Source organism: Lissotriton helveticus, chromosome 5_1, assembly GCF_964261635.1.
Source record: "Lissotriton helveticus chromosome 5_1, aLisHel1.1, whole genome shotgun sequence".
Classification (NCBI taxonomy): domain Eukaryota; kingdom Metazoa; phylum Chordata; class Amphibia; order Caudata; family Salamandridae; genus Lissotriton; species Lissotriton helveticus.
The window spans coordinates 398537802-398563926 of record NC_136065.1 but is presented as its reverse complement, the minus strand read 5'-3'; the positions used below and the strand labels follow the sequence as shown (position 1 = coordinate 398563926).

General features: G+C 44.1%; 1 protein-coding gene across 1 annotated transcript in view; it reads left to right on the top strand.

The window, feature by feature from the left end:
• Positions 1-26125, top strand: part of ESPN (espin) — a 926204-nt gene that overhangs the window by 350023 nt on the left and 550056 nt on the right. The window contains exons 3-4 of the mRNA XM_078642618.1: positions 15450-15636; positions 23198-23380. Of these exons, the coding sequence (XP_078498744.1) occupies positions 15450-15636; positions 23198-23380 (370 nt within the window). The remainder of the gene's footprint in view (positions 1-15449; positions 15637-23197; positions 23381-26125) is intronic.

Below are 26125 nucleotides of genomic sequence, written 5' to 3'. Positions count from 1 at the left end.
TAAACACGCATTTGTAGACATTATTGCTTATTTGGTATATGAGAAATACACATGAAATGGCTCTTAATATGGCTATACAGAAAGAAAGTTCGAGACCATTTCATCACATAATAAAATACTTGTGAACATACCAGTGGGCAACTAAAGTTTATAAAGTATCTAAAAATAGAAATCTTAGTTCTCTAGGAATAGTTTCTTACTTTAAGCAGAAGATAAGTGTCCCGAAAATTTTGTAAAAAATAATTTGGGGCTGCTAAAAAATTGCTGTCCGTGAACTGGTGGGAAAAATTGTTCATGTGACTTTATTTTTAAAGTTGAAGGCCGAATTCAGGGAACGCCGTGTGCGAGCTTGCTCAAAAGTCTCTATTTCTGTTCTGGAGAGAACATCATATCATTAAGGCTTTCGAAAAAACTGTCAACAGCTTCATGGGAAAGTTCCACTAAGTCGGAAATAGGTGTAACCATGCATTCGTGCGCATGATTGTCTCCATTGACATTCTGATTCGCATTGCTGACAGAAGGTCGTACCTGATCAATGCTGCTTTCATCTTGAACTTCACTACTCTTCAATCGTAGTGGTGAAGATTCCACGAATGCCGTCATCAGGATTGGCAGCCTTTGAGGGCAGCACAAAGCGTGAACCTTGGTAGGAACCAACAATGTATCTGCATCCACTGGCGCATCCGATTGTAGCGTCAGATAGGTGTCTAACACGCATTCTTCTCCGCATAGCAGACATCTCAATACAGGTAAAACACATCTTTGCCACATTGGTCGAAATGATAGAAACCAAGTCATGTTCAGGTCTCTAAGCCGGGAGAGTCCCAGGATTTTTGATATCCGGTCCCGGTATCCAATGGCTAGGATTGTATCTTCCATTGTCGCGAGAGTTTGATCTGTGACATGGGTTGCCATAACGAAAAATAAGGACTAAGAATAGGATTCCTGCAATTAGTCCCAGGATCAGGGGAAGTCCGCCAAAAATCGAATGGACGAAATCTGGAAAAATACCCAGTATGGCTTTGAATGGTGTTAATGCCATCGAAAATACTGTCTTAAATACCTTTGAGACCCCAGTGGTATCAGAAATATTTAAGATTTCGCTCAGGATTTCCGCAAAATGTACGGGGGAATTAGTTGATAATAATGTATGTATCTCTGCAGTCGTCCTTTCGACTTGTAGATCATACGTTTCTTTTGATGACGAGAGCCTTGTAGGCGTCTGAAGAAGCACTGTTTTCATTCTGCTTAAAGTATCTATTCGAATAGAAGTAATTTTCAAACTGGGCCATGCCCTTGCCTCCCTGTCTGGAAAGGAGCTGGGGAACAAAGAACGTCCACAGCACTTGACCTTCGCAGTCGTAGTGACTAGATAAGGAGTCCCGGGCATAAGACTACAACATTTGCGGTCTACAATAAGAATGTAACTCCCATTATAGAGTCTTTGAAAGAATGGTTCTATTTCAGTTGCAGGTGCGCCTTACTGGTGACATGAAAGGTTGTATGAATTCCCTTCACAGGCTCCATGCAAACTAATTCCGTTACACAGAAGCGTGCCGCTTAGTGACATAGCACAATTGTTGCCACTAAGAAACACTTTCTGTCCTTTATTACTGACACATGCATGTGAATAGGGCAGGTTCCAAGTTGTTTTAAGGTACCCCTTCCCCAATTTCTCGTACATGCCAGCCTGTATATATTTTTGGCAGTATTGAAACCTGAAGGTTGAGATTGGAATATTTATGATTCCGTGGATTATCCATTCACTGACAGGTCGTTCTGACATTGTCATTGGTAATCTTTCTAGTTTTTCAATGCTCAAGATTGTATAATCAACACACTTTTGCGCCATACCGATTTGTCTATCAGTAAGGTTAAAGATTTGGAATAGTGAAGTTGTGTTGATTAAACGCCAAGGCACATAGCCTGAACGCTGATTTTGTAACGTCCAGCCAAGCTGTACAATAGAACGCAATTGTGACTGACCATGTTGTAATAACAGTAAGTCTTGCGATAATATATCGATTGCTGAAGACACAATGCTGTCCAATGAAAAAATTCTGGAGGACAGAGTCATTAACCCATTGTCCACTACAGAAAGTGATTTTTCCAAATTAATACGGTCAATTTCCCGTATTCTCTCTGCTGTTTCAATTTGATTAACCTTCCAGGCCTCATTGTATGCTGCATATACAGAGGCTGCTATGAAACGCTTTTGACGCTGTTTGCGTGGTCCCATTATGAAATCACGCAAGTCAGCACCATCAGTATGTAAAGTTAGGTGTTGCTTAATTTCAGGCAGTGTGGAAGTTTGTAGCCACTGAAGGCATAATTTGCCCACACTGTAGGTTGTTATTATCCCTGGGTGATGTCTTTGGGGATATCTAGGGTCTGGCCTGGTCATTTTGAACCCCTGTGTTTTATTCAGGAATCTGTCTTGACAGTTATTTGTATCTGTGGGCCAGATTAACCATTGTTTCCAATCAGGATGTGTTCTGTTTTGGTTTAATATATGGTTTACGTCTATCTCTTCATCCGTATCAGAGCTATTGCTAAACATCGTTGGCTTTGGAATAGACGGTTTATTTAAATCTTTGATTTTGGCTAGGCCAAGACAGGTGGTTTGTTGAACAGTGTCATTTAGAAATATCATTTGTTCTGGGATCATGCAAGCTCTAAACAAAGCTTCTAAACCCTGTACTTGCCATTCTTTTGTACCCCAAACACTTTTCAAATCAACATTTTTGTCCCAATAATCAAATCCTAAAGTATTCATTTCTTCGAAGAATGAATCTGAATATATCAACTTTGTGTTGGTTATCATGGTTTTCATCCCTGTCTTGTTTGACAATTTAAAATAAAATGTTTCAGCATTACTTGTGTTAAAACCTGAAAAATATGAATATTTGTCGTAAACGGTTCTTGAGCTCCCTTTTGGAGGTGTTGCACAATGTTCCCATTGATTATAATTTAAAACATTTCTAGGTTGTGCAGATTTATGTAAAAAATGGTTACCATAGTGGTTATAGCAATACATACTATCATAATTTGTAGAACCTTGCAAATAATCATGTTTTGTAAATTTAGCAGACATTACTAAGTCAGACATCATGTTATTAATGCTTTCGAAGTCCCAAGTATCAGCAAATGAGTTTGGTTTTGCAAAGTCACTCAAGGAGATCTTGATTTGGTGTGGATATTTCAGGATCTCGACCGGACCATAAATTTCATAGTCAGTGTTGTCCCAGGCTACCCCACCAGGTATAGGATTGGCTGTGAAGTTGGCTGAAGAAAGTTCTCTTTTCTCGACGTGTGAAGATGTGTGTGGTTTGAGGACCAAGTTGATGTTCTGACTTGCTGTGTCCATTTTAGCATATTTTCCCTCAATGAAGCGTCCCAAAGTTAATACCATGATGAGCCAAAGTATGAGGATAAATGCACCAAAACCCACCCAAAATTCAATCCATGGAGAAATCAGATATGTTTCTTTCAGTTGGTTCAAAAGTTCCTTAGCTTTGTCTTTAAAGGATTTTGATGATGGCTTTTTTCTTTGATTCACTGAAGCCTTCAGAGGAATCATCGAAGTTTATGAAGTAGCCGGATGCAGTTCTGTCAATTGTTCCAATTGGTTCAGGATTTTTGTTTCTTGCATTGTCACTTGGTACTTCATTATAGAGTGGTGTGTCTCTGCTAAATGTTTTTATTTGGGTTTTCAGAGGTCTTAGTTCTATTGCATTATTGCATAGTCCTTGTTGTTCTTCTGTAGGCGTTTCGAATGTGATGAGCCTCTTTGTTAGGACCTCTGTACTGGTAGCAAACCTTGGTGTTCTGCTACTTATTGGGAGTCCACTTGGCCTACTGTTTGTTATCGGCCACATGTTGTGGTTTTACCAGGTCGATGGATACAACTCGGTTCTCCTTTTTACCAGCAAGTGGCGGTAGTACAACTGATCTTGTCCCGTTGACAGACAAGACAGGAACTGCTTTTCTGTAAGAAGGCCCAAATTCCTTCTTTACCGCAATCTTCTCCCTGACTAGATCCCCGACTTTTGGAATCCAGACAGGTCTTGCTGGGACAGGTGGTGATTCTTCAGTGGTTGTTGGCTGTTGTTTCAACTGTATGTTGCTCAGGTCTTTTCTTGTTTTGTTTAAGTCCTGCAAAATAGCCAAACGGTCTTTGACATCAAAGCTTTTTTCTTTAACCACTGAAGTCTGACTGTCGAGGTCAGAGATAATCATTCTAGTTCCAAATAATAATTCGTACGGACTGAATCCCTTCAGAGAATTTCTTGGCAAGTTATTTAGACTACGTTGGACACTTATTAGATGTTTGACCCACCCAGCTCCCGAACCTAATATCCTTTCCATTATAGATTGCTTTCTGCCTTGGTTTTTTCTTTACACCATCCCGTACCCTCAGGAAGGAAGTGAGAAGATTCCCGCTGGACTGTGCTCATTCGGCCATGTTTCCCCCCAGGCTGGTGGGCTTGAGTGAAAACAATGGTCGAACGTAGCATGCTCTTAGCGTATATGCCATTTAGACTCGCAAATCTTTGTATAACAGTCCGGACGTCAGCCGAGTGCTGGTGATCTACATTATAAGTGGAAACTAGCCTGTATATGTTAATCGCAAGCCCTGCTTTTTACTGGTGATATTATCTGCCTTGATACGACGAGGTATTAACCTGTTTCTCTCCCCACTGCGATCTCTGTTGCAGTTTGGGCAGTTTTTTACAAACATGGTGTAATGCAGGCTCATGCCTGGCCACCAGTACCGTGATTGTAATTCTTCCAGAGAATCTTTCAGTTTGAGGTGTCTGAGACCCTCGCCCATATGTGCGTCTGCGATTAACAAGCTTCTCCTGTCCATGTTTGGAATCACTCTATCCCCCACTCCAGGGATTCGAGCAAAAGGGACGGAGTTTGCATCGATTATGTATGTATAATTGAGTGGATAGTTGATCGGTAACGCTGAGCAGTCGCCTTTTGATGACGTTTTCACCGCCAGCACTGTTTCACCGTCAATGTATTTTAATGTACGCTTTTTTCGAACTACGGGAGCCGATTTAGTGGCTGCCGCTGCGGCTGTTTCAGCCAATGAATTCCCTACAACGTGAACGCCATCACGCTGATGACTCAGTGAGTGTGTCACGTGAGTCTTTGGTAGTTCTTTTTGTAAAAGAGCTATTTGTTCCCAGAGCAATTTCTGCTTTATTGGTGCATCTGTGTCATCTTTGTAACCGTTCTGAATCCATGTCTGCAAATCCTTGTTATATGCTTTGACGCAGTAATATGAATCTGACACTATAAGTGTCGGGAATTCGCGATCCGCATTATCTAGCGCCATTTTTAATGGCGCTAGATAATGCGGATAATCAGTTTGTAGTTCTGAATTAGTTTCTACTGAGTGTGATTTTGTTAATAGAGGTCTTAGTTTACCTCCGCGCCACACTTCTTTTGTAATCTCACATGTGGGGTTGTATGCATGTTCTCCCCAAACGGAGGGTTGAGCATGTCCGTCTGTATAGATTACACAGGCGTAATGTCGTAGAGGCAGAATGTCGATTGGCAGAGGATACGTCTTTTCATATTTTAGATTTTTTAATTCTTCTAGTTCTGGATCAAAGTAGTAGTATACTTTGTCCGTTGTGATTGAATTTACCCATTGTATCCATTCCGGATTCAATGTTGTTGTTGGTAAATTACACGGTGTTGTTAGTGCCTCAAAGGCTGATTCTGCTGTTCTGACTGTGATATGTCTACCGTCAGCTATCTCTTTTTCTCTAGCTATTGCGGTTAGAACTGCACGAATGATTTTTTCTGTATTACTGAATTTCTGTTCAGCTTCTGTGTACAAGTGTGATTTGAATGCAATTGGTACCTTTTCTCCCTCATTAGAGGTTAGGTATGTGAATCCGCATCTCCTTGGGATGACTCGAATCACAAGATTGCGTGTGTTATCACGTGTTTCTAATTTTGTTTTAATTAGCATGTCTGTTTGTAAGGATCTCAAAATTTCCGTGTGTGTTTGAGTCCAATTGGATCTTTTAAAGTCTGGTTTAATTAGATCATAAAGGGGTTTGACCCTTTCTGCGTAATTTGCAATGTATGTTCTTCCGAAATTTAGGAAGCCTAGAATTGACTGTAGGTTTCTTAGTGTTTTAGGAGCTTGGATTACGGCACATTTCTCTAGGAAATTGTCAGCCAGGCTTTTGCCTTCACTTGATAATTCATATCCTAAGAATAGGACTGTCAGATGGGCAATTCTGGATTTTTTAAAGTTGAATTTGTAACCCTCTGCTGCGAACCCAAGTATTATGGTGTTCACTCTTTTTAAGTGAGTATCCAAGTCATCGTCTGTTAAGTAAATGTCATCGACATAAGATAATGCTTCATCATCATATAGTTGTAGTAATTCTGTTACTCTCGCTGAGAATACCCCCGGGCTGTTCTTGTACCCCTGGGCTAACCGACAGAATTGCTTTTGAGTGCCATTTACTGAGAATGCAGTTAAATATCTGCTCTCTGGTGCTATGTTTTGACAAAAGAATCCATTGGAGATGTCCAAGGTTGTTTTGTATTTTTTGCGCACTATGTTATTCATTAGTGCAGCACTGTGTGAGTTTTGCACTGCAAAGGTTTTGCAACATGTGTTAAGGTGTCGGTAATCCAAAACTAGACGATATGAGTTGTCTGGTTTGGAGACCGGAAACAAAGGATTGTTCATTTGTGAGGTGCAAGTTTCAATCACCCCCTGGTATTCTAGCTGATCTAGTATTTCATTTACCTGTTTTTTAGCTTCTTGCTTAATTGGGTACTGCCTTTGTGCAGTAGGTTGTGATTTTAACTGGATTTTGTGAGGAGGAGAATCCTCATCCCATCCTACATGATTTTTATATAAAGCAGGTGCTAAGGCCACTGCCCACTTTCTAGCAAGTGTGTATTTTTTATGAATCGGGATTTGATTCGAGAAGGCAGGCATAATTACTTCTTCGCCATGAGGGCACTCCCTGACAAACTCTGGTGGCCAGTCTTTTTCAGCTAGAAGGATGTCATAACCCTTGGAAAGGTTATCCCAAAATAGTCCCCTTATTTTCCTAGTCTTATCTCCCTCTATACGTAATGTTATCTCGTATATCTTGTGGGGTTTGCTAACTCTGGTGTCTGCAGTTTCCACTTGAAGATATTCATTCTTGTCCACTGTCTCCAGATGATTCATAAGGACTTTGCGAGCTATGCTCACTTCTGCTGCGCTGTCTAGCATTGTCTGAGCCCACTCTCCGTTTTTCAGTTGTGTCCTCAGTATTCTCGGCATTGTTAACTACCTTGATACTGGCTACCTTCTTTTTTGGAAATTGTAATTTCTTTTTTTGTTGAGCAGGTTCCTTGTCTTTGGACTTGGCGTGCTCTTCTCTTTGTTCTGATCGTCCTCTTCTTTCCGATTTCTGCGAGGAAGTCTGAAAAGATTGAGAGGGACGTGTATCAATGTCTTGATATCTATCAGGTTTTTTAATATTATCCCTATTTCTAAGGTTATATCTTTTCCCAGAGGGGTCACTCTGGGGTGACCTGTGTCTCTGGTTCGGAGATTTCTCCCTTCGCCTAGGAGACCTTCCTCTGGACTGGAATTTCTTTTCTTTTGGATTGGATTGTTTGTTTCCATCCCAGTTCTTTTTTGGTGAATTATTGTTAAAAAATATTTTTTCTGGACTTTCAGTCAGTTGCGGTTTTACTGGTATTCCACCTAAACTATCTCTACCTAGTTCTTCATAGGATTTTTCTATGATTCTGGCAATTTCAGCTGGTTGGTCTGCTATATCTGTCTCTTTTAACCTCTGGCGGATCGCAACGTTTGCTGCTTCACCTTTTATATTGGCTAATAATATAGCCGAGACCTGCTTGAAGTCTTTCAGTAATTTCATACCAAGAGTTAAAGCTGGTTCTGGACCCTATTCATCTTGAATTTGTTTTAGCACATCTGGTATTACCGAAATGGATGGAACACCGTGCGTTTTTGTGTAGATTGAAGCAAAGACTGTACCCCAAGTGTCACAGTCTTCTATGTGTGGTGCGATTCCCATTGGGAGACATATAGTCAGAATCCTGTGTTTTTCTAGTGGGGTGGTGTCAGGAAACACCGCCTCTATTTGGGTGATTTTCTGTGCCAACCAGAATGGTATCTGTTCCCGTTTAGCCGGAACTTTACCTAGGCAGGATTGGATGTTCTGTGGTGTGATTTTATTTGTGTTCCCCTGGTGAGGGGTCAGCTGTGGAAGTTTAATCGCTGGCTGAATTGTTGAAGTCCGCATTACATACTGGACTAATTGTCTATGAATTTTTAGTAATTGTTTTAGCTGTATTAACAGCTCTCCTGTAGACATTCCTTCGATGTCTGGGTGTGGTGTGTATCCGGCTAAGACCGGCCACGTTGCTCCTGGTCTACCTAAAGGACCGAGCCTGGTGATGTGATTATTATGTATTAGGGCGCCATCAAATAAGAGCAAATGCTCTTGGAATTTGAGTGGTACTTCCACCTCCTCGAAAGGAGTGTAAATGTCGGGTGGAACCTCTATTTTGTAATAGTGGAAGTACTTTGTTACAGCATTTGCTGCTGGAAAATGTATCCATGTATAGTATACCTCTGTCTGCCGATATTCGTGTGCCTCAATTACGAATATGACTGTGCCACCTCTAGGTGTCAGTCCATTTTCTATAAGTTTTAAGGTTATAGATTTCCTTTTGGCGACCGGGAAAAGTATTATATCCCCGTCCGCATCTAGTGCTGCAGTATCAGCTGCTACTATTTCAGCTGCTAATCTAACTGCCTCTCTTTCGTCATCACTTTCTGACATTTTACTGTTTGCAGATCAGGTTTCTTTATGGAAACAGAGATTAGATGCACAATATTTTGGAACAGTGTATCCTTCAACGTTGACTAAACCAAGAACCTTACATAGGAGTTCCCTCCTGCAAGGTTTTGGAGGATATTACCTTTCACCCACTCCAGACGTCTTTGGAGTATTTGGGAAAAGGGGTCTGAGTGAGAAAGCACGACTGAGTTACTCTAAATGTCTTACGTTAGTTTTATCGCCCTTTCCAAACGCGTTGGGCGCCATGTAGTGTAGTTCCTATCTTCCCAATAGGCTCTGCGCATTGGAATAATACCTACAGCAGTAAAGGCCTAGGCCAGACGTTAACTAGGTCTACTACTGTCGATACTAGACTTAAGTTTTGGGTTTGCCAGCGTAGCTCAGAGTTCGCTAGAAACTTTCTTGAATGTTCAGGAAAGAATTAACTCCCCTGATTAGACAAGAAGGGATTTAGTTTCTGACAACCATAGGACATGACAACTTTGCTCTCCCCTAATCAAGAGTGTATCTCCAGAGTCGTGTGAGCACAAGGCAATTATTTTACTCAGTCAGTACGTGCATTCTTAGTCTCATCAGATTGTAGAGAAAAGGAAGAGACGGGCGTGTTCAATAAAAAGGTGTTATTTATTGATCAGTCTCTTTTCTCGTACAAGAGAAATGGATCGATATTATTGCAATACTTATAGTTAAGTAAAGTGCATACATTAAAAGCAATAGTATAAAATAATACTGTAAAAACATTGATATGGTTTCTGAGCCATATGATGTTTAAAATGATTAAAATATATTTACATACACATATACATTTGACTAAACGTACTCAACTGGTGTTTCTAAATACGCCTACCCCGTGTACCTGACCTAAGTCTAATGCGTGGGCGGGAATAGAAAGTTACAGTTTAAGTTAAGTTTGTTTTTGCCAAGTGAATAACTAAAGAATTCTCTGTGAGGGGTTATTCAGTTCTGTACCTGGAAGTTAGGATGAATGAGGAATGGTATCTCTTTCTCTGCTCTCTATATTCCAGGCTGCCTGCGAGGGCTGCCCGAAAGCGCCGGTGCTGGGTCTCTCGGTAGGAGATTGCAGCGCGTCTCTCAGCGCGTCAGGAAGGCGGGGCTGCTGCCAGCGGGGTCTGCTCTGCTTCTGGGCTTCGGCAAGTATGGCTGCTCCGTCTCGTCACCACGCGTGTGTTTGCATAGGGCAAGATCGGCAATATTTATACCTTAAAGGTGCCGAGATTGACGTAAGGATGGACATAGATACGTCAATAAAGATGTCATACGACTTGCTCGTTAGCACATTCTTTTACTGAAGTTCTCTGTGAAATCAAAACAATGGCCGCACGGATTTTCCAGGTTGTCATAGGTTTGATTTGTTATGAGAACGTCGTATGCCTTATCAGGGGCTGGAGGAATGTCGCTTGTCTAATTAGATCTCAAGCGTTATGACCTAATCAGATAACACGTTCCTGTGCCGTAGTGTGACTGCGTCAGATAACGGTATCTGCATCATGGGGGCTTTTCTTGCCTCATGGGCTGACTGTTAGTTAACTTGATAGTTAGTTTAACCAGAATAGGGTCAGGAATAGGGGGATCGATTCAGAACCTATAGGAATACATGACACCAACACATGCCTAATAAATGTGCATAAGCTGCCAACCATCATGCATACTGCATACAGTTATAGAATTACAAATATGTATAAAAATAGAGTGGGTAACTCAATATATAATTTTCATAATACATATGCCAGGCCTACTGCCTGTACCATATCTTTACATAACATATCAAGGGCTTGTTACCAAAACCAACTCAGACCTACTGTCAGTGCTTAATTTGAGGTGGTAGTTTCCAGTGCTCGGCACCAGCACCTAATTGTCAACAATTGCACTTATGGCAGTCTGCCACATGGTGGTGCAGTTTATCTAACTTACAGATGAGCAAAAGAACAGTTGCTTATTAACCCCACGGTATGCGTGTGCTCATGACGGCGTGGAGCTGTCATGCCGCTGCCGCTCCGCCCACGCAGCACTAACTCCCCGCCTGTGCGGGTGAATTAATGAGTGGGTGGGGTCATGACGGCACCACGCCGTCATGAGCATACGCCGCCCGTGATTCATGACGGTGTGGAGCCGTCATGAGCACCGAAGCCCCACACCCACACCCTAGCCCCCCCGCACCACGGCCGCAGGGAAGGGGTTAACTGAATATACATAAAAAAATAGTATGTACCTTGATGATACATCTTCAAGATATGTACATGTGGAGCTAAGAATAGTACATTTATACTTCCTCTATACGCGCTTACCTTTTGAAATTTCGGTCCTCAATACTTTTTCAAGATATTAAGGTATCACAAGATTCCCATTCTCAATATTCACTAGTACAATGATAATGTGTGAGATTCGATGTAATAATGTGTGAGATGCCATGTAACAAAATCATTCTCTGCAAGCTTTTATACAAAGTAATATGAACCAATTATCCAATGGATTGATGTTAGCATGTGCTTTTCACAATAAATATGTCAGACCCACTGGCTTTATCGTACCAACTCTATCGTGCTGTGCCTAATTTAAGCTTTGTCACAAGCTAAAACGTGCGACACAAACAATCTTTTCAGCTGAAGCACACAACTTTGGCCCTAACGAATATTGTACTATGAGAAACCTGTGGAGCCTAAGCCCATCTATCAATAATCAATAGTACTCTGCAAACTATTTTTTTGTTGATCACATAAGGCCAGGTGACAACTTTGCATATATATTAGTGTTGCGCTGGGCATCCCATGCTGCTCTCAAAAACACAACTTCACTCTGAAGGCTAAGGTTAAATATGGAAAGGGAAGATGGAGGACTAGGGCTGGTGACAAAACATTCCTCAACACTGCCTTTCTACCATCTGTGCTGCTGCCAGAAAAAAGCAAATACAGTAAATTATTTACCTATCTATAACACTTTAAAATCATTACTGTGCCATGTGTGTACTCCCAAAAGGAGGTCAATCTCCATCACATTTAAACTTGATATGGTATGTGTGTTAGTGAGGTTTATGTAGGCAGTCATACTGCTGCGGCCTCCGGCAGCTGGCTAAACAAACAAAATAATCATTGCTGTATGGAGGGGAAGCACTACTTCTGTGGAAACATACAACTTCTGCGCAGTTAAAACGTACCCCTGTGCACCCACATGTGGGTGAGCCAAAATCCATCTTTGCAGTACTCCTGAAAGCTCTTTTATAAGTTGATCACATAAGCTAACTGTGAAACCAGACCTAGAAATGTTAGATATGTAATTTCATCGGTATAAATAGCAGTAAATCTCGGCCTGATACTGGTTGGGAATGTCCCAGGCAGGTGAAAGTGAGTGATCACAAAACTCACAATTGAGTTGGGGTATCGCCACCATGGAATGCTTTTAGACAGCTTTGCTCAAATTCATCATCACATGCTTTGCACAGTTCTTATTTTTCTAGGTGAATGGATCAGTAGCACTTCGAGTTCAGGTTTTTCCCTTTGCATTTTGAAATTTGTCGTCCTGATTTTATAATGCGATAAACACAACTCCAAATCCCAAACTGCAAATAAAAAAGCCTGGACTGAACGAGCAGCTCAGAAAGGATCCCAGAGAGAGCTCAGCATGCTTGTATAATACTGTGTGTGAGCAAATATATTTTTGGCCACATTTTCGCAATGAATATAAAATATGGATTAATTTGCATACGTTGTGATATTTGTGCACCTCAAATAATCATAGTCTACTCATAACCTTTGAGAATTATGCCCTCAGAAAGTGGATCTTCACATGGTTTCTTTGTTCGTTTCCAAAATAGTGAATTTGTTCACTTCCATTAAAAGTAGCATATTAGAACAAAAAAATCAGTCTGTGGAATAAAGTTAGTGCGAACTACTTACAATCATACCTCTTTTTTTAAATTCATGCATCATATCATTTAATTCATAGAAATTTGCAATGCTTTAGGAAAATGAAGCTGTAAATTTACTTGCTGTGGTTTAGCAGTGTGGGGCCCACCTTGCCTTACACACATAATTTGATTTGATTAGTCGTAAAATCATTACCAATAAACATGTTGTGTGTTTTATATCACATGTGTTAACAGTATTTAGTAGACCACTGGCACTCCACAGAAGATTACAGGAACATTTAGAACAATCAATCACGAAAAAATGGTGTGAAAAAAGTGTAATGATTAAAATTAAATGAAAGGGGCAACTCTGTAATTTTTCATGCAATGCAGCACAGCAATCAAAATCTTTGTGCTGTCTGATGTGCAAAATACAGAGCAGATCCATATCCACTAAGATAGGCCTATTGCTGCTGTCATCCTCTGTGGTGGTGCTCTAATTAGACTGCCTTGGGTGCTGCACACCCTCACAGCCAGTGGTCGAAGTGGGTGGGATCTGAGGGGCCTGACATTCCCATATTTTTTTAATTGAAGAAAAACAGTTCCCCTACTTTTTGAGAAAACACAACCGTCACGTGACCGTGAGTTCTGAGAAGTGAAATGCGTCAGCTGAAGCCGATGAGAGGCAGGCAGCTAAACAAGCCCTGTTGACAGGGTGCCTGATGCCTGAAAGAAATGTAAATGTGCACAACTGGTCAATCTGCAAATGTAAAGGGTTCTTGGAAGCTGGTATTGACTTCAATTGATGGAATCACTTGAAGCTTCCGGATGAACCTGATTCTCTTCTTTTTCAGTCATATTGCAAGTTTGTTACCAGCTGAGCAGTGAAGTGTGTGGTTTTAATGAATAGTTATAAGTATAATTGCTCTATGCACAGTCTGTTTTTTTTAAAATCTATATTTTGGAGGCCATTTATTATCTTGAGTATTGTTACACATTTCACAGCAGCCTATCTTCTACTGTGTGTAATGCACATTTATAATAAGTTATAGACTGGGACCTCCTAGCACTAAACATTACTTGGTCTCTATTCTGCACTGCGCCAACCAGGGTTCAATTCTGTGGATCTCTGGTTATACACACAGATCATTTGCAGTGCATTAACCAATCAAGGTTTCATAATGTACAATAGTGCACTACCCACTGATTTTTTCTTTTTTTTTAGAGTATTATATAGCGGGAACTAGACCCAAAAATATCAGATATCGCAGCGCTTTACATAGCACCAGTTTTGTTACATGAGGACACATTCATTTTAGTTAGGCACTTAACTTGTATTTATTTTTAATTTAAGCTGTGCGTTATTATATATGTAGTTACCTGAAGGTGAAACACCAAAAACAGTTACAGAATATTTTGCTTTTTTTAGCCATGCCTTTGACCCCGACCCCACGCTCACTCACCCCATGCCCATTTGCGCTGCATCACAATACTTTTATTATTGCACTTTGACGTCTGCTTCACACCCTGGTGCTGAGTTGAGTATGCCTGTGTAGCACAAGATTTCTTCTGGAAGCCTACCTTTGCGGAAACAAGTCTTATGCCTCAACAGATTTCAGAGTGGTCCTGCACAATGGATGTATGATGTGCATTTCAGCACACATTCAATGGGTAGTTTTTATTTCGAGAAATGAAAGTATTTCCCTTTGTCTGCACATTCTAGTTCGTTTTTCATGCAAATCCTGGTCTCGATATCGATATCTTAGCAGATCGGGCTTTGTGTCAAAACCTATGGGTTGTTGCACTGATCCATCCAAGTAACACCCTAGTAATGCCCTCGCAACTCAAAGCAATGCAAAACATTGCTGAGAAAACAGCACCTTTCCAGCAACAAATACCTTTTACCCTGGAAAGTAAATACAAATGAGTCACCCTGTATTGCTTTGCATCGCTTGACGATGTTGCAAAGCCTTAGTAAATCGAGGCTAAATGAGTAATATTCGAAAAGATTCATGAATGAATGAAAAACACTTTTAAAGCGCACAACTTCTCCCTAAGAGACATCTCGGTGCTAGAACCAGTAGAGCTATCGAGGGGCCTAACTTTAACATTTCCTAATCCAATGTGTTTTTAGCTCAGACTTATATGATTTCTCCCATTCTAAGTCGAAGTGAATTTTTTGCTGCCAAATAGGAGAAAGACTGTCCTCCTAGTCTTACCTTGTATATCCTTGAGATGCAAAGCAGCCCTCGGTTAGAGGGCAGCCTAAAAGCTATCTTAGGAAAGATTCCTCCAGCCTTCTCTTACGTAACAATCTAGTTAAGTTTATTGGACTACTGTGCTTACCATGCCATGCAAAGTATAAATGAAACCAAAACATTTTTACCACAGTATGAAATACATATAATTACAATAAATTACGCTATTTTGGGTCTCTCTTTCTGCAACGCTGACATCAAGGATTTTGCTTAAGGAATAGAGACATCACGAGAAAATATTTTATATAACACTTTATGTACTAATATAACACACTTTCCCATGTTACCTATGCTAAAAGTATGAAAACAAGGACAGTTAAGTAGAAAGTCTATTGCAATATCTCCAAAACCCTTGAAATTTGGTGGGAATGTTAATTGACCCATGTCTCAATTTTTCATGAATGAAAGTGTATGTAGTGATTTTCCTTAGTCATTCACTTCTCGCTGTTTCACTTGCAGCGCTATCAATGCTCAGACAAAGAACGGTGCCACATGCCTCTACCTCGCCTGCCAGGAGGGACACTTGGAAATCATACAGTATTTAGTGAAGGACTGTGGGGCTGACCCCCACATACGAGCTCATGATGGAATGACCCCCTTACATGCAGCTGCACAGATGGGTCACAACACAGTCATAGTCTGGCTGGTAAGTTTAACTAACTTCCTCCATTTTGATTACATTTAATATTTCACAGTTCAATTGGTGTTTTCAGCCCATCCGCAACTTACCCTATGAGACATCCAGGACATGTGGGCTGGGTCACCAAAGCTCTGCTCTCCCTGAAAACCAGGGACTCTCGAATATATTGTTGTAAGTCAGTATATTGAGAATTAAAATATAACAGGGCCAAAATATAGAAATACTGATGAACTAAATTCCATGAAAGTAACTGCATAGATGTAAGTATAGATTTACTTTTCTCAATTCCACATCTAAGCACCTTAAAGATATCCATATATTGTCAAGGTACAAATATGTGAACTTTAGCAAAGTAAACTTATACTTACATATATATTATATATCTTTATGTTCACAAAATGTGGTCCTTGATATTTAGGCTCTATAATATTTTATAGTCCATAGACGTGGGGAATATCAAATCTATGTGTTAAAATACATTGCTCCACCTTAAGCTAACAACTCATTTTACTGAAGGGTTAACATTGTAGTAAGTGTTCTAAGTACTGGGTCTAAACCCTTCTCTGATATTGTCAGGCTGGCATGTAAAGCAGTGTAGTCATGGATCTGAAAGAAACATGTTAGTGATAGATTCCTCACCTTAGAATGACCCCCCAGGCGTCAGACAGGATCCGGAAAGTTTTTGTCAGCACTACCCGTGCACATCGGAAGGTGGCGTTGTGCGGCTCTGCGTCCGTCATTGGCATCGTGGTCACCGAGATGATGTCACAGCAGCTACTTAGACGCTACCCTCACGCGCTGACGTCAGTTCTTGCGTTGTCCGCGCCAGCAAGCGTAGATCCGGAGAGAGCAGTACCCCCAGTCACTTTTTGACTGAGTTTTTCAAGGCCTTTTTGTCTCTGTTTGTTTGAGTCCTGCGACTCCTGGTGCCGTAGGGATGCCCGGTTTCAAGTCCTGCGGGGACTGTCACCGTATGATGTCGGTGACGGACCCGCACCTTGTGTGTCTCTACTGCCTGGGGCGCGACCACGACCCCAAGTCGTGCCCCGACTGCCGGGACATGGCACAGAAGACTTTGCGGGACACGTCCCGAAAGTTGCTGGAAGTCCCTTTCACAGCACAGTGTGAGTTTGACCTGGACTGGGCAGAGGAATTGGGGGATGCCAGTGGTCTTGATACCTCTCCTGACCTTGGCATGCTATCTCCTCCTACCGTGGCTACGGAAAAGGGTGCAAGTTACGCTGTGGTGTTGCCTAGGGGAGCAGAGGCTCTCCATCTCCAACTCCCTACAGTGGCCGTCAGGACTAATCTCCTGACAGAAGTGCTTCAGCCGGCCGCTACCTCTGCGGAGCCACTGATGCACTTTTAGACGCTCTTTGGGTACCTGGTCTAGGCCCAACACAGGGGCTCCTGTGTATAGGAACGTGGCCCGACGCCATTGCCCAGCTCCGGGTAACTCCATTTTCCTTTCCCAACACCCCACCCCTGACAGCTTGGTTGTACCAGCCTCTGCGTCCCCAAGGGCATTACCTTCCGCACCTCCGGACAGGAAATGCAAGAAACTGGAACAGTTCGGTAAGAAAACAAATTATTCCGCCAGTTCAGGGCTACGGTCTGTGAACACTGCATGCCTTTTGGGCTGTTATTCCCATTCTGTGTGGGATACAGTGGTGCAAGTGTTGCCTCAGTGTCCAGAGGAGGCCCGGACAGTACTGTCTCAAATCTCTCAAGCTATTGCTGAAGGGAGAGATGCAGCTAAGTTCACGATTTGTTGTGGCCTTGACACTGCCCACTCGCTGGGCAGGGCACTCCATCGCCATGGCTGGCTGAGGACTACTGGTTTCTCAGGGGATGTCCAGAACACCCTGATGGACATGCCCTTTGATGGCGTTCGCCTTTTGGCAACAAAGCAGACAGTGCATTGGAGTGCTTTAAGGACTCGCAGGCTATGGCCAAGTCCTTGGGCCTTTCCGCCACGCGCCCTCCTCCACCTTCAGAGTGTGGCTCCTTTTGTGGCCATGGAAGGGGCACCTGACACGTTCGCCTCAGAGGCACAGGCCTGCGCAGAAACAATCTCAGCATGGACGTGGAACTCGCCGAGGCGGGTCAGGGGGCCAGCGGGCGGGTCAGTTCACCTCCACCCCGCCCACCACTACCTCCAAACCTTCCTAGTCCGTTCTTTCAGGCCCATCAAACACCAGTGGGCGGCAGGATTCGCCATCACCTCCCCCACTGGCGCACCATCACTTCGGACAGGTGGGTGTTACAAATAGTCTGAAGGGATTACTCCCTCCCCTTTGAGACTACCCCTCCAGCCATGCCACCCCAGTACCACCGCATGTCGGGGGAACATTTGGCACTTCTTCAACAGGAAGTCGCTGCCCTCTTAGCGAAGGGGGCCATCGAGCATGTTCCTGCGCCAGAAGGAGGACGTGGTTGTTACTCCCACTATTTTTTGGTGCCCGAGAAAGACAAGGGCATGCGTCCTATCTTGGACCTCAGGGACATTAATCGCTTACTCCGGAAATAAAAGTTCAAGATGTTAACTCTGGCTCAGGTCTTGTCTGCCCTCGACCCTGGAGACTGGATGGTAGCGTTGGACTTGTACGACGCATATTTCCACATTCCTGTCCTGCCGCCCGCTGCCGTAACCTACGGTTTATGGTAGATCACGAGCACTTTCAGTTTACCGTGCTCCCCTTTGGCCTTACCAGTGCCCCTAGGGTGTACACGAAAGTGATGGCGGTGGTCGCAGCTCATCTGCGCAGATCAGGGGGTTCGAGTCTTCCCCTATCTCAACGACTGGCTGTCTTCTCCCACCTCCAGACTACGGCCGACCTCCTGCACTTGTGGGGGTTCTCCATCAATGTGCCGAAGTCACACCTGAGTCCCTCTCAGAAGCTCCTCTTCATCGGAGCGTTTCTGGATACAACAAACTTTTGGGTCTATCCTCCCGAACGGCGAGTCCAGGATATTCAGGCTATGATTCCGATCTTTCAGCCTCTATCCTGGGTTTCAGTCAGGATGACCCTAAGGCTGCTGGGCCTCATGGGTCCTGCATCCTGCTGGTCACTCATGCCAGATGGCATATGCAGGCTCTGCAGTAGGACCTGAAGTTCCAGTGGGCGCAGCATCAGGGGAACCTGTCCGATTACATCCAGATCTCGGAGGGCACTGAACTTCAGCTGCAGTGGTGGCTCACAAACCGTCATCGGGTCAATGGCAGATCCCTCTCCCTTCCCCAACCGGAGCACACAGTGGTGACGGATGCGTCCCTCCTGGGATGGGGGGCCACATGGGAGAGGCGGAGATCAGAGGCCTCTGGTCTTAGGCGAAGTCCAAGCTCCATATCAATCTTCTGGAGCCTCGGGCGATCCAACTTGCACTGAAGGCATTCCTTCCCTCTGTCAAAGGGGAGAGTAGTGCAAGTGTTCACAGACAACACCACCACCATGTGGTACTGCAACAAAGAGGGCGGGGTAGGGTCGTGGACCCTATGTCAAGAGGCTCTGCGTCTCTGGACATGGCTGGAACATCAGGGCATTTCTCTGGTGGTTCAACACCTGGCAGGTTCACTGTACTCCAGGGTGGACAAGCTCAGCCGCAGGTGCATGATGGATCATGAATGGCGTCTTCACTCGGACGTGGCGCAAGGTCTCTTTCAACAGTGGGGAGAGCCTTGGTTAGATCTTTTCACCACCGAAGAGAATGTGCAATGTCAGCAGTTCTGTGCGTTGGAATTTCCAAGGCGGCACTCGCTAGGCGACGCTTTTAATCACGAGTGGCATGCGGTCTGTTATAGGTCTTTCTGCCTATAACACTTCTGCTGAAGAAGATCAGGCGCGACTGGCCCCAACTCATTCTTGTGACTCCGGACTGGGCTCGAAGAGTTTGGTATCCCGAGCTATTCAGTATGACCATCGATCCCCCTCTCCGACTGCCACTTCGGGAGGATCTTCTGTCGCAGCAGCAGGGGATGGTACTCCGCCCGAACCTGTCCAGCCTCCACCTCTTTACGTGGAGATTGAGCGGCGGCAGTTGATTCCTTTTGACTTGCCTCCTGAAGTCTGTGATGTCATTCTGGCAGCCAGGCGTCCCTCCACTAAGTTGGTATACACCTGTAGGTGGAACAAATTTGTGGCATGGTGCACAGCAAAGGCTGTGAATCCCCTCTCTGCCCCTCTTTCAGAAGTCCTACTGTTCCTCCTTTCTTTGGCCCAGCAGGGCTCTGCTCAGGGCACTATCAAGGGCTACCTTTCTGCTATTTCAGCCTTTCTCAGGCTCCCTGATCAGCCCTCTCTTTTCAAGTCCCCTTTTGTAAATAGATTCCTCAAAGGCATTACACATCTTGTCCCTCCTATTCCCTTTGTAATGCCACAGTGGGACTTGAACTTGGTTCTTACATATTTAATGTGCGCTCCTTTTGAGACCCTGCGCAACTGTTCTCTTCGTCTCTTAATGCTGAAGACTGCTTTCCTGGTTGCCATCTTCTCTGCTAGGAGAGTGAGTGAGCTTCAGGCTCTTTCTTGTAAACCTCCTTTTCTGTCTGTCCATCCGGACAAGGTTATGCTAAGAAAGCGTCCATCCTTTCTGCCAAAGGTTGTCACTGCCTTTCACATTGGGCAGACCATCACTTTGCCCACCTTCTTTCTGCCTCTGCATCCTTCCAGAGAGGTAGAGAGGCTCCACCGTCTGGACCCCAAACATGCGCTCTCATTTTACCTGAGTCGCACACAACAGTTCTGCGTGGATTACCAGCTCTTTGTTGGCTATGTTGGCGCCAAGAAAGGTCGGGCCATACACAAGCAGACTATCTCCAGATGGGTCATCTTGTGTATTAAAGCCTGTTATTCTCTGGCAAAGAAGGATCCTCCTGTGGGACTGTGCGCCCATTCTACAAGGACGACGGCTTCCACTACGACATTGGGACGTGGTGGCCCCTTACAAGACATCTGTCAGGCAACTACGTGGGCCTTGCTGCACACTTTTACTAAGCACTATTTCCTGGACAGGCTAGTCAGGCGAGACATCTTCTTTGGCCGTTCTGTTCTCTGGGAATTTTTGGTGTGATCTTGGTTTGCAGACCCACCACTGGGGTTGGTATTACTGGGGTATCTATTCTAAGGTAAAGAATCTTTCACAAACGTGTTTCTTTCAGATGCACACGTTACTTACCTTCAGTAACTATATATCTGTAAGTAGCGGTAGATTCCTTACCGCCCCACCCATCCTCCCCATTCTGCAAACTAATTTCTAGGGTTAAGGTCATCCCTTTCAGGGCCCTAGTTTCAATGCACCAGTGGTAGTATCTTGCATGGCTCTGCGTTCCTGGCACGGAAAGTCGAGTACAGAACTGATGTCTGCATGCGAGGGCGGCTTCTAAGTAACTGCCCTGACATCATCTCGGCGACCGCAACGCCAACGACTGATGCGGAGCCGCACGACGCCACCTTCCGGTGCGCAGGGGTACCACTGACAAAAACTTTCCCAATCCAGTCTGACGCCTGGGGGGTAATTCTACGGTAAGGAATCTATCACTGACTAATGCTCCTTACAGATACATTACCAAAGGTAAGTAACTTGTGCGTCACCATCAATTCTTATGCATGTGGCAGATGACTATATGGAGCTCTAGTGACCCTGGTCAGACAAGGGTGGGAGGAGCACTCTGGACACAGCTCACAAAATGCTGTAGAGTATGGTTTCACAATAGGTCAAAGATGAGTAGGATGCACTGGTTGCAGGACTCAATTTGTGCCTTTGGTGGCTGGTGGACATCTCCAGCTCTTCATACTTCAGGCAATGCTATTGAGAAAAAGGTAAGCTCAACACTGCACACTTTACTTACTCGCAGAGCAGGAACATCACTTGGTGAAGCAGTGCAAGATTGCGTAACACACAGAACAATGGAATTAGCTATCATCAGTACAGGCAGCCACCACACACAAGATCCCCTGCTAGGAAAGCTGCTTTGCAGAGCACTATTAAGTGCTAGTCATTGCAATTTTAATACAGTTACAAATAAAGCAATTACATTCTTTGGCTCCTGACAGTGCTAGGCAGCCTAAACATTCTTTGTTCCATGCATTTCTTGATGTGCAGATTTAGGAGTTCTTGTTTTTCAGGGAATTTCACCTCCATTCCTTCCTTTTTTCAAACAGGGGTAGGTGGTTGAAAAAATGTTGGAAGTGTCCACCAACTACGGATTGAAAATAGGTCATTTTGCCCACCCGCAAGGTGCAATATCGTTTTTTGTAAGATTTATATATGTGTGTCTGGTCACTGTTATTCCATTTTAGACCTCACAAAGTTTGCATTCTGTTCTCTAGCACTCTGTTGCTAGGTAGTCACAGGAAAACAAGACAATGTATGAACTACAGAGGAAAGAATAAGTAGCGCCCTTTTTTCTTGCTGGCTGTAGTCGTATATGTATCACAAAGTAATTTATTTTGCGAAGTCGTTGTAGGGCTGGTCATCAATTTTCTCTCAGCCATGCTTAAACGTAGGAGGGGTGGATGCCCTTAGAAAAGTGATGCAATTTAGCTATTGGTCTCTTCATGTGTACCGTGCAGGCAGATGTTATTATATGTACCTCCTTTATGGCCCTATCTTGGACCACATCTAGAAGTCGGTCTACTTGATCTGCAGGCAGTGTATTGAATCGTTCCAGTTGCCCAGGACATACCAGTGAAACAATTGTCTAGATAGTAGGTATCTTTGGCTCCAATATAAAATGGTGTAGGCATAGGCTACAGAAGGATTTTCATTTTCATCATCAAGAGTAGAACTGCTTTTCCTTTATTACTCAGTGCCACTCTACTCAGTAATACCTCTGGGCTATGTGCTATCTAACTGAAGGTGAGGAGTAGAGTGATCCTTGACTCCAAGCAGGCAGGTAATGCATGAGTTGCCATTTGTAAGAGAGAAGTGGGAATATCCTCATATGGACTGTGATCCTATGAGTTGTCTTTCTGAAGGTGAGAAATAGAGTGAGTGGTTGTAGCCTCCAAGGGGCGGTGATCCTATGAGTCGTCTTTCTGTAACTGAGGAGTGGGAGTGTAGTGGTTATTGCCTCCAACTGGGAAATGATCCTATGAGTTGTCTTTCGGTGAGTGAGGCGTTGAGTGGTTAGTGCCTCCTACCAGCAGTGACCATTGCCATCAGTGTCATTGGAAGGCACCTTTGTAGCAATCCATTCATTACCTAAGGGACAATCAAAAGTGTATTCATGATGTACCATTGATGTACAAGATGGCTAGGCAAAGGTTTACGCACGTTTTTGTTGTTGTTTTTTTAAGTACGGGGAGAGGATGTGGCCTTACGGCTAGAGTGGTCGACCTCGGGGAACCTGGTTCGAGTCTCGGCAGGGACACTCAACATCCTGTGATTCTGGGCAAATCACTTAATCGCCGTTTGCCCAACAAAAAATGAATGTGTCCTTGTGCTCATGTAAAGTGCTCTGATACCTTCGGGTCTAGTTCACTCTATATAAAACTCTGGAAAAAAAAAAGTGACAGTGCAAAATTTGGCATATTTATTCAATTTTAAAAACTTTTTAATTCTACAGCGGAACTTAACAGACATCAGCCTCTCAGAACAGGATGATGATGGCGCCACTGCCATGCATTTTGCTGCCAGTCGAGGTCATGCCAAGGTATTGAGCTGGTTGCTGCTTCATGGGGGAGAGATGACCACGGATAACTGGGGAGGAACTCCTCTTCATGATGCTGCGGAGAACGGCGAGCTGGAGGTAAATCTATAGTCTTCCCTGAGCTCATTGTTAACAAAATTAAATACCAGTCCATGCCACAATATGTAACTGTGCTTGGCACATATCTAATGTTCTTCATGCTGGGAGTGAATATCTCGAAGTTGGTCGAGTGAAAAAGCTTGATCATGAACACTTGAAGTACTTAAGAGGCATGCCTAATAAAAATCCCAATTTTCTCCCTAGCTACAGGTCGTGAACTCCTCTATCTGGGTATGCCCTTGGCCTAGACCTTTAACAACACTGTCCCAGTCCCACATGAAGAGGGTGGAAGTTAATGTGGTTATCTTTAGTTCTCATGCGTGTCCTGCTTGGGTATACACTTTTGATTTCTTTGAAGCTGCAGTGGTACCACCTGCCCTTCACCATGTGATGTGTTGACAGGTAAAATAGAGGTTATTTTCTACAACATGACACAATAGTGGCTTGGTTCTCTCAGAACGATTGGCTGCAGTTTCTTGTGTGGAATTACGGTTTGTGTGCCAAGGCACTGGGCATTACCTGAAGACCTCTACTGTTATACTGTGTTGTAGTGTTAGTGTAGACCTTAATGCTACTATCATGGCCCTAAAACATTCTCTGGAGATGTCAAACAAGAGGATACCACATTTTTTTAGCAAGTCTGGTAGATTGGGGTTATTTTTTGGCCTATGTAAGAGCTGTTGAGGATTGTGTATGAGATTTGGAAGGGTGCATTGGCCATCTTGTGTATAATTGATGCCTTTAACTAAGCATGATGTGGCGCAAAAGGACATGAGGCCAACAGAGTCATGCATGTGAAGAGATACAATCTTTTCCTTCTTCGACATATGCCTTAGCCGAGTGCTACCATACTCACAGTGGTGGTCGATCCAGATAAGGGCGGGAGGGGGGAAGTCAACAGACTAATAGGAAAAATTAATTAAATAAATAAATCCTATTCCGCTGTCTGTCAACATCCCCCTGCCCCACCCCACCGCGCTTACCTGCACGGACTGCTGCTGCATACTCACAATATAAACCTTCAATGTTCTGATGCCATGTTCAATCAGGCCTTCTGGCTACTGTGCTCCCAAGAAGAATATCCAACTGGCTGTATGCCTGTCAAATTTCTGCCTGTGCGCAAGGAGTTGATCAGGGCTCTGCACCCATTCAACAATCAAATCACCCTGTATGCAGCTCCTACACTTTAGTTAACACACATTGTTAGACCTGTCAGCCTTAGGGTGGTCTTCCCCCAAACATTTTGCCTTCCTGCACTGTCAGAAATGGGGGTATCTAGTTGGCAGAGGTAGGTACCTTTGTCCAAGTAGGGACCCTTCTTCCTAGTCAGGGTACGGGGGATACACTTCTAAAATAACCCCATCTCACCCCCTTGGTAGCTTGGCACGAGCAGTCAGTCTTATCTTAGAGGCAGTTTGTACAGCATTTGCACATAACCAACAGTAATACAGTGAACAGACTACAAAAGGAGACACCAGTTTAGAAAAATATCCAATATTTTTATATATCCAAAACAAGAACAAAACGATAAGAATCCAGCATACAGTACTTAAAAAATATATATTTTGCAAGATATCCTTAAAATTGCAGAAATACCTCAAAAACATAGTTCGTACGAGTTGGTAGCTCCGTCCGGGGCTACCGCAATGCTTAAAACAACAGAGTCTAACAATTCCAGCTGACTGAGTCGGTACGGGACAGCAAACATCGGGACAGTACCTTTCTCATTGCGGCTGGCATGTTGGTGCGAGCCGGTCGTGGCAACCGTCATGGTTGCGTTTCAAATGGAAGCAGTGCAGGGTGAAGGTGCCCTCTCGATGGGGGGCAGGAAGCAGCTGACCTTCAGAAAACTCCTCAAGACCTGGCTTTTCGAGCAGTAGCAGCATTCCCCACCCACCCCAGTGCCCTGAGACCCTCATGGGTGAGTAGTGCGCTTTACAAATGATATGATTGATTGTTTGATAGTCGTCCAGATGGCGTCGGTGAGAGCAAAGCTTACAGTGCAGAGTGAGGCTGTGCTCAATGCGGTGCTGGCAGGTTGCAGTGCAAGCGGCAGAGCTGGTTAGTTGGAGCTGGCGTTGGTCGGCCCAGACTGCTGTGTGGGACGAGGTGGTGCATCGTGAAACTTATGAGTGGTGCCCCAAGCCACAATGTGGTCTCAGGTTTCGAAGTCAGCAGCAGCGACAGCATCCGTGAGACCAGGATGGCGAAGTGAAGGGAGGTGGTGTGGAGTGCGGTTCCCACAGTTCACGGTGCAAGCAGCGGCTTGGTGGTGGTGGTCGTCGTTGCAGGTGAGACCAGGGTTGTGGTGCAAGATGCGGACGGTGCCTTCTGCAGTGCCGTCAGGACACAGAGGCAGTAATGGAGTCAGTTGCGTTTCCCTTCTCTGAGACAACTGAAACAGTGGTTCCAGAAGTGGTACCCAGAGGTTGGTGAAGTCTTTGCAGTCCCTGAGACTTCAGAACATGAGGCAAGCTCTACTTCAAGACCCTGGAGAGACTTAGCACAAGTAAAAGAAAGTTCAGTCCAGTCCCTAACACTGTGCAAACTCAGTTGTAACGTTGCTGGTATTAGAGCCAAAATGGCAGATACAATGTGGGTTAACTTTGTTTCTAGCTATGATGTGATAGCCATACAAGAATCTTGGGACACCGCAGCAAGCTCCTGGCTGGACGGCTTTTCCAGCTTCTCCGTCCCAGCAACACCTAGTGCTGCAGGCAGAGCTAAGGGGGGGTCTTCTTTTCT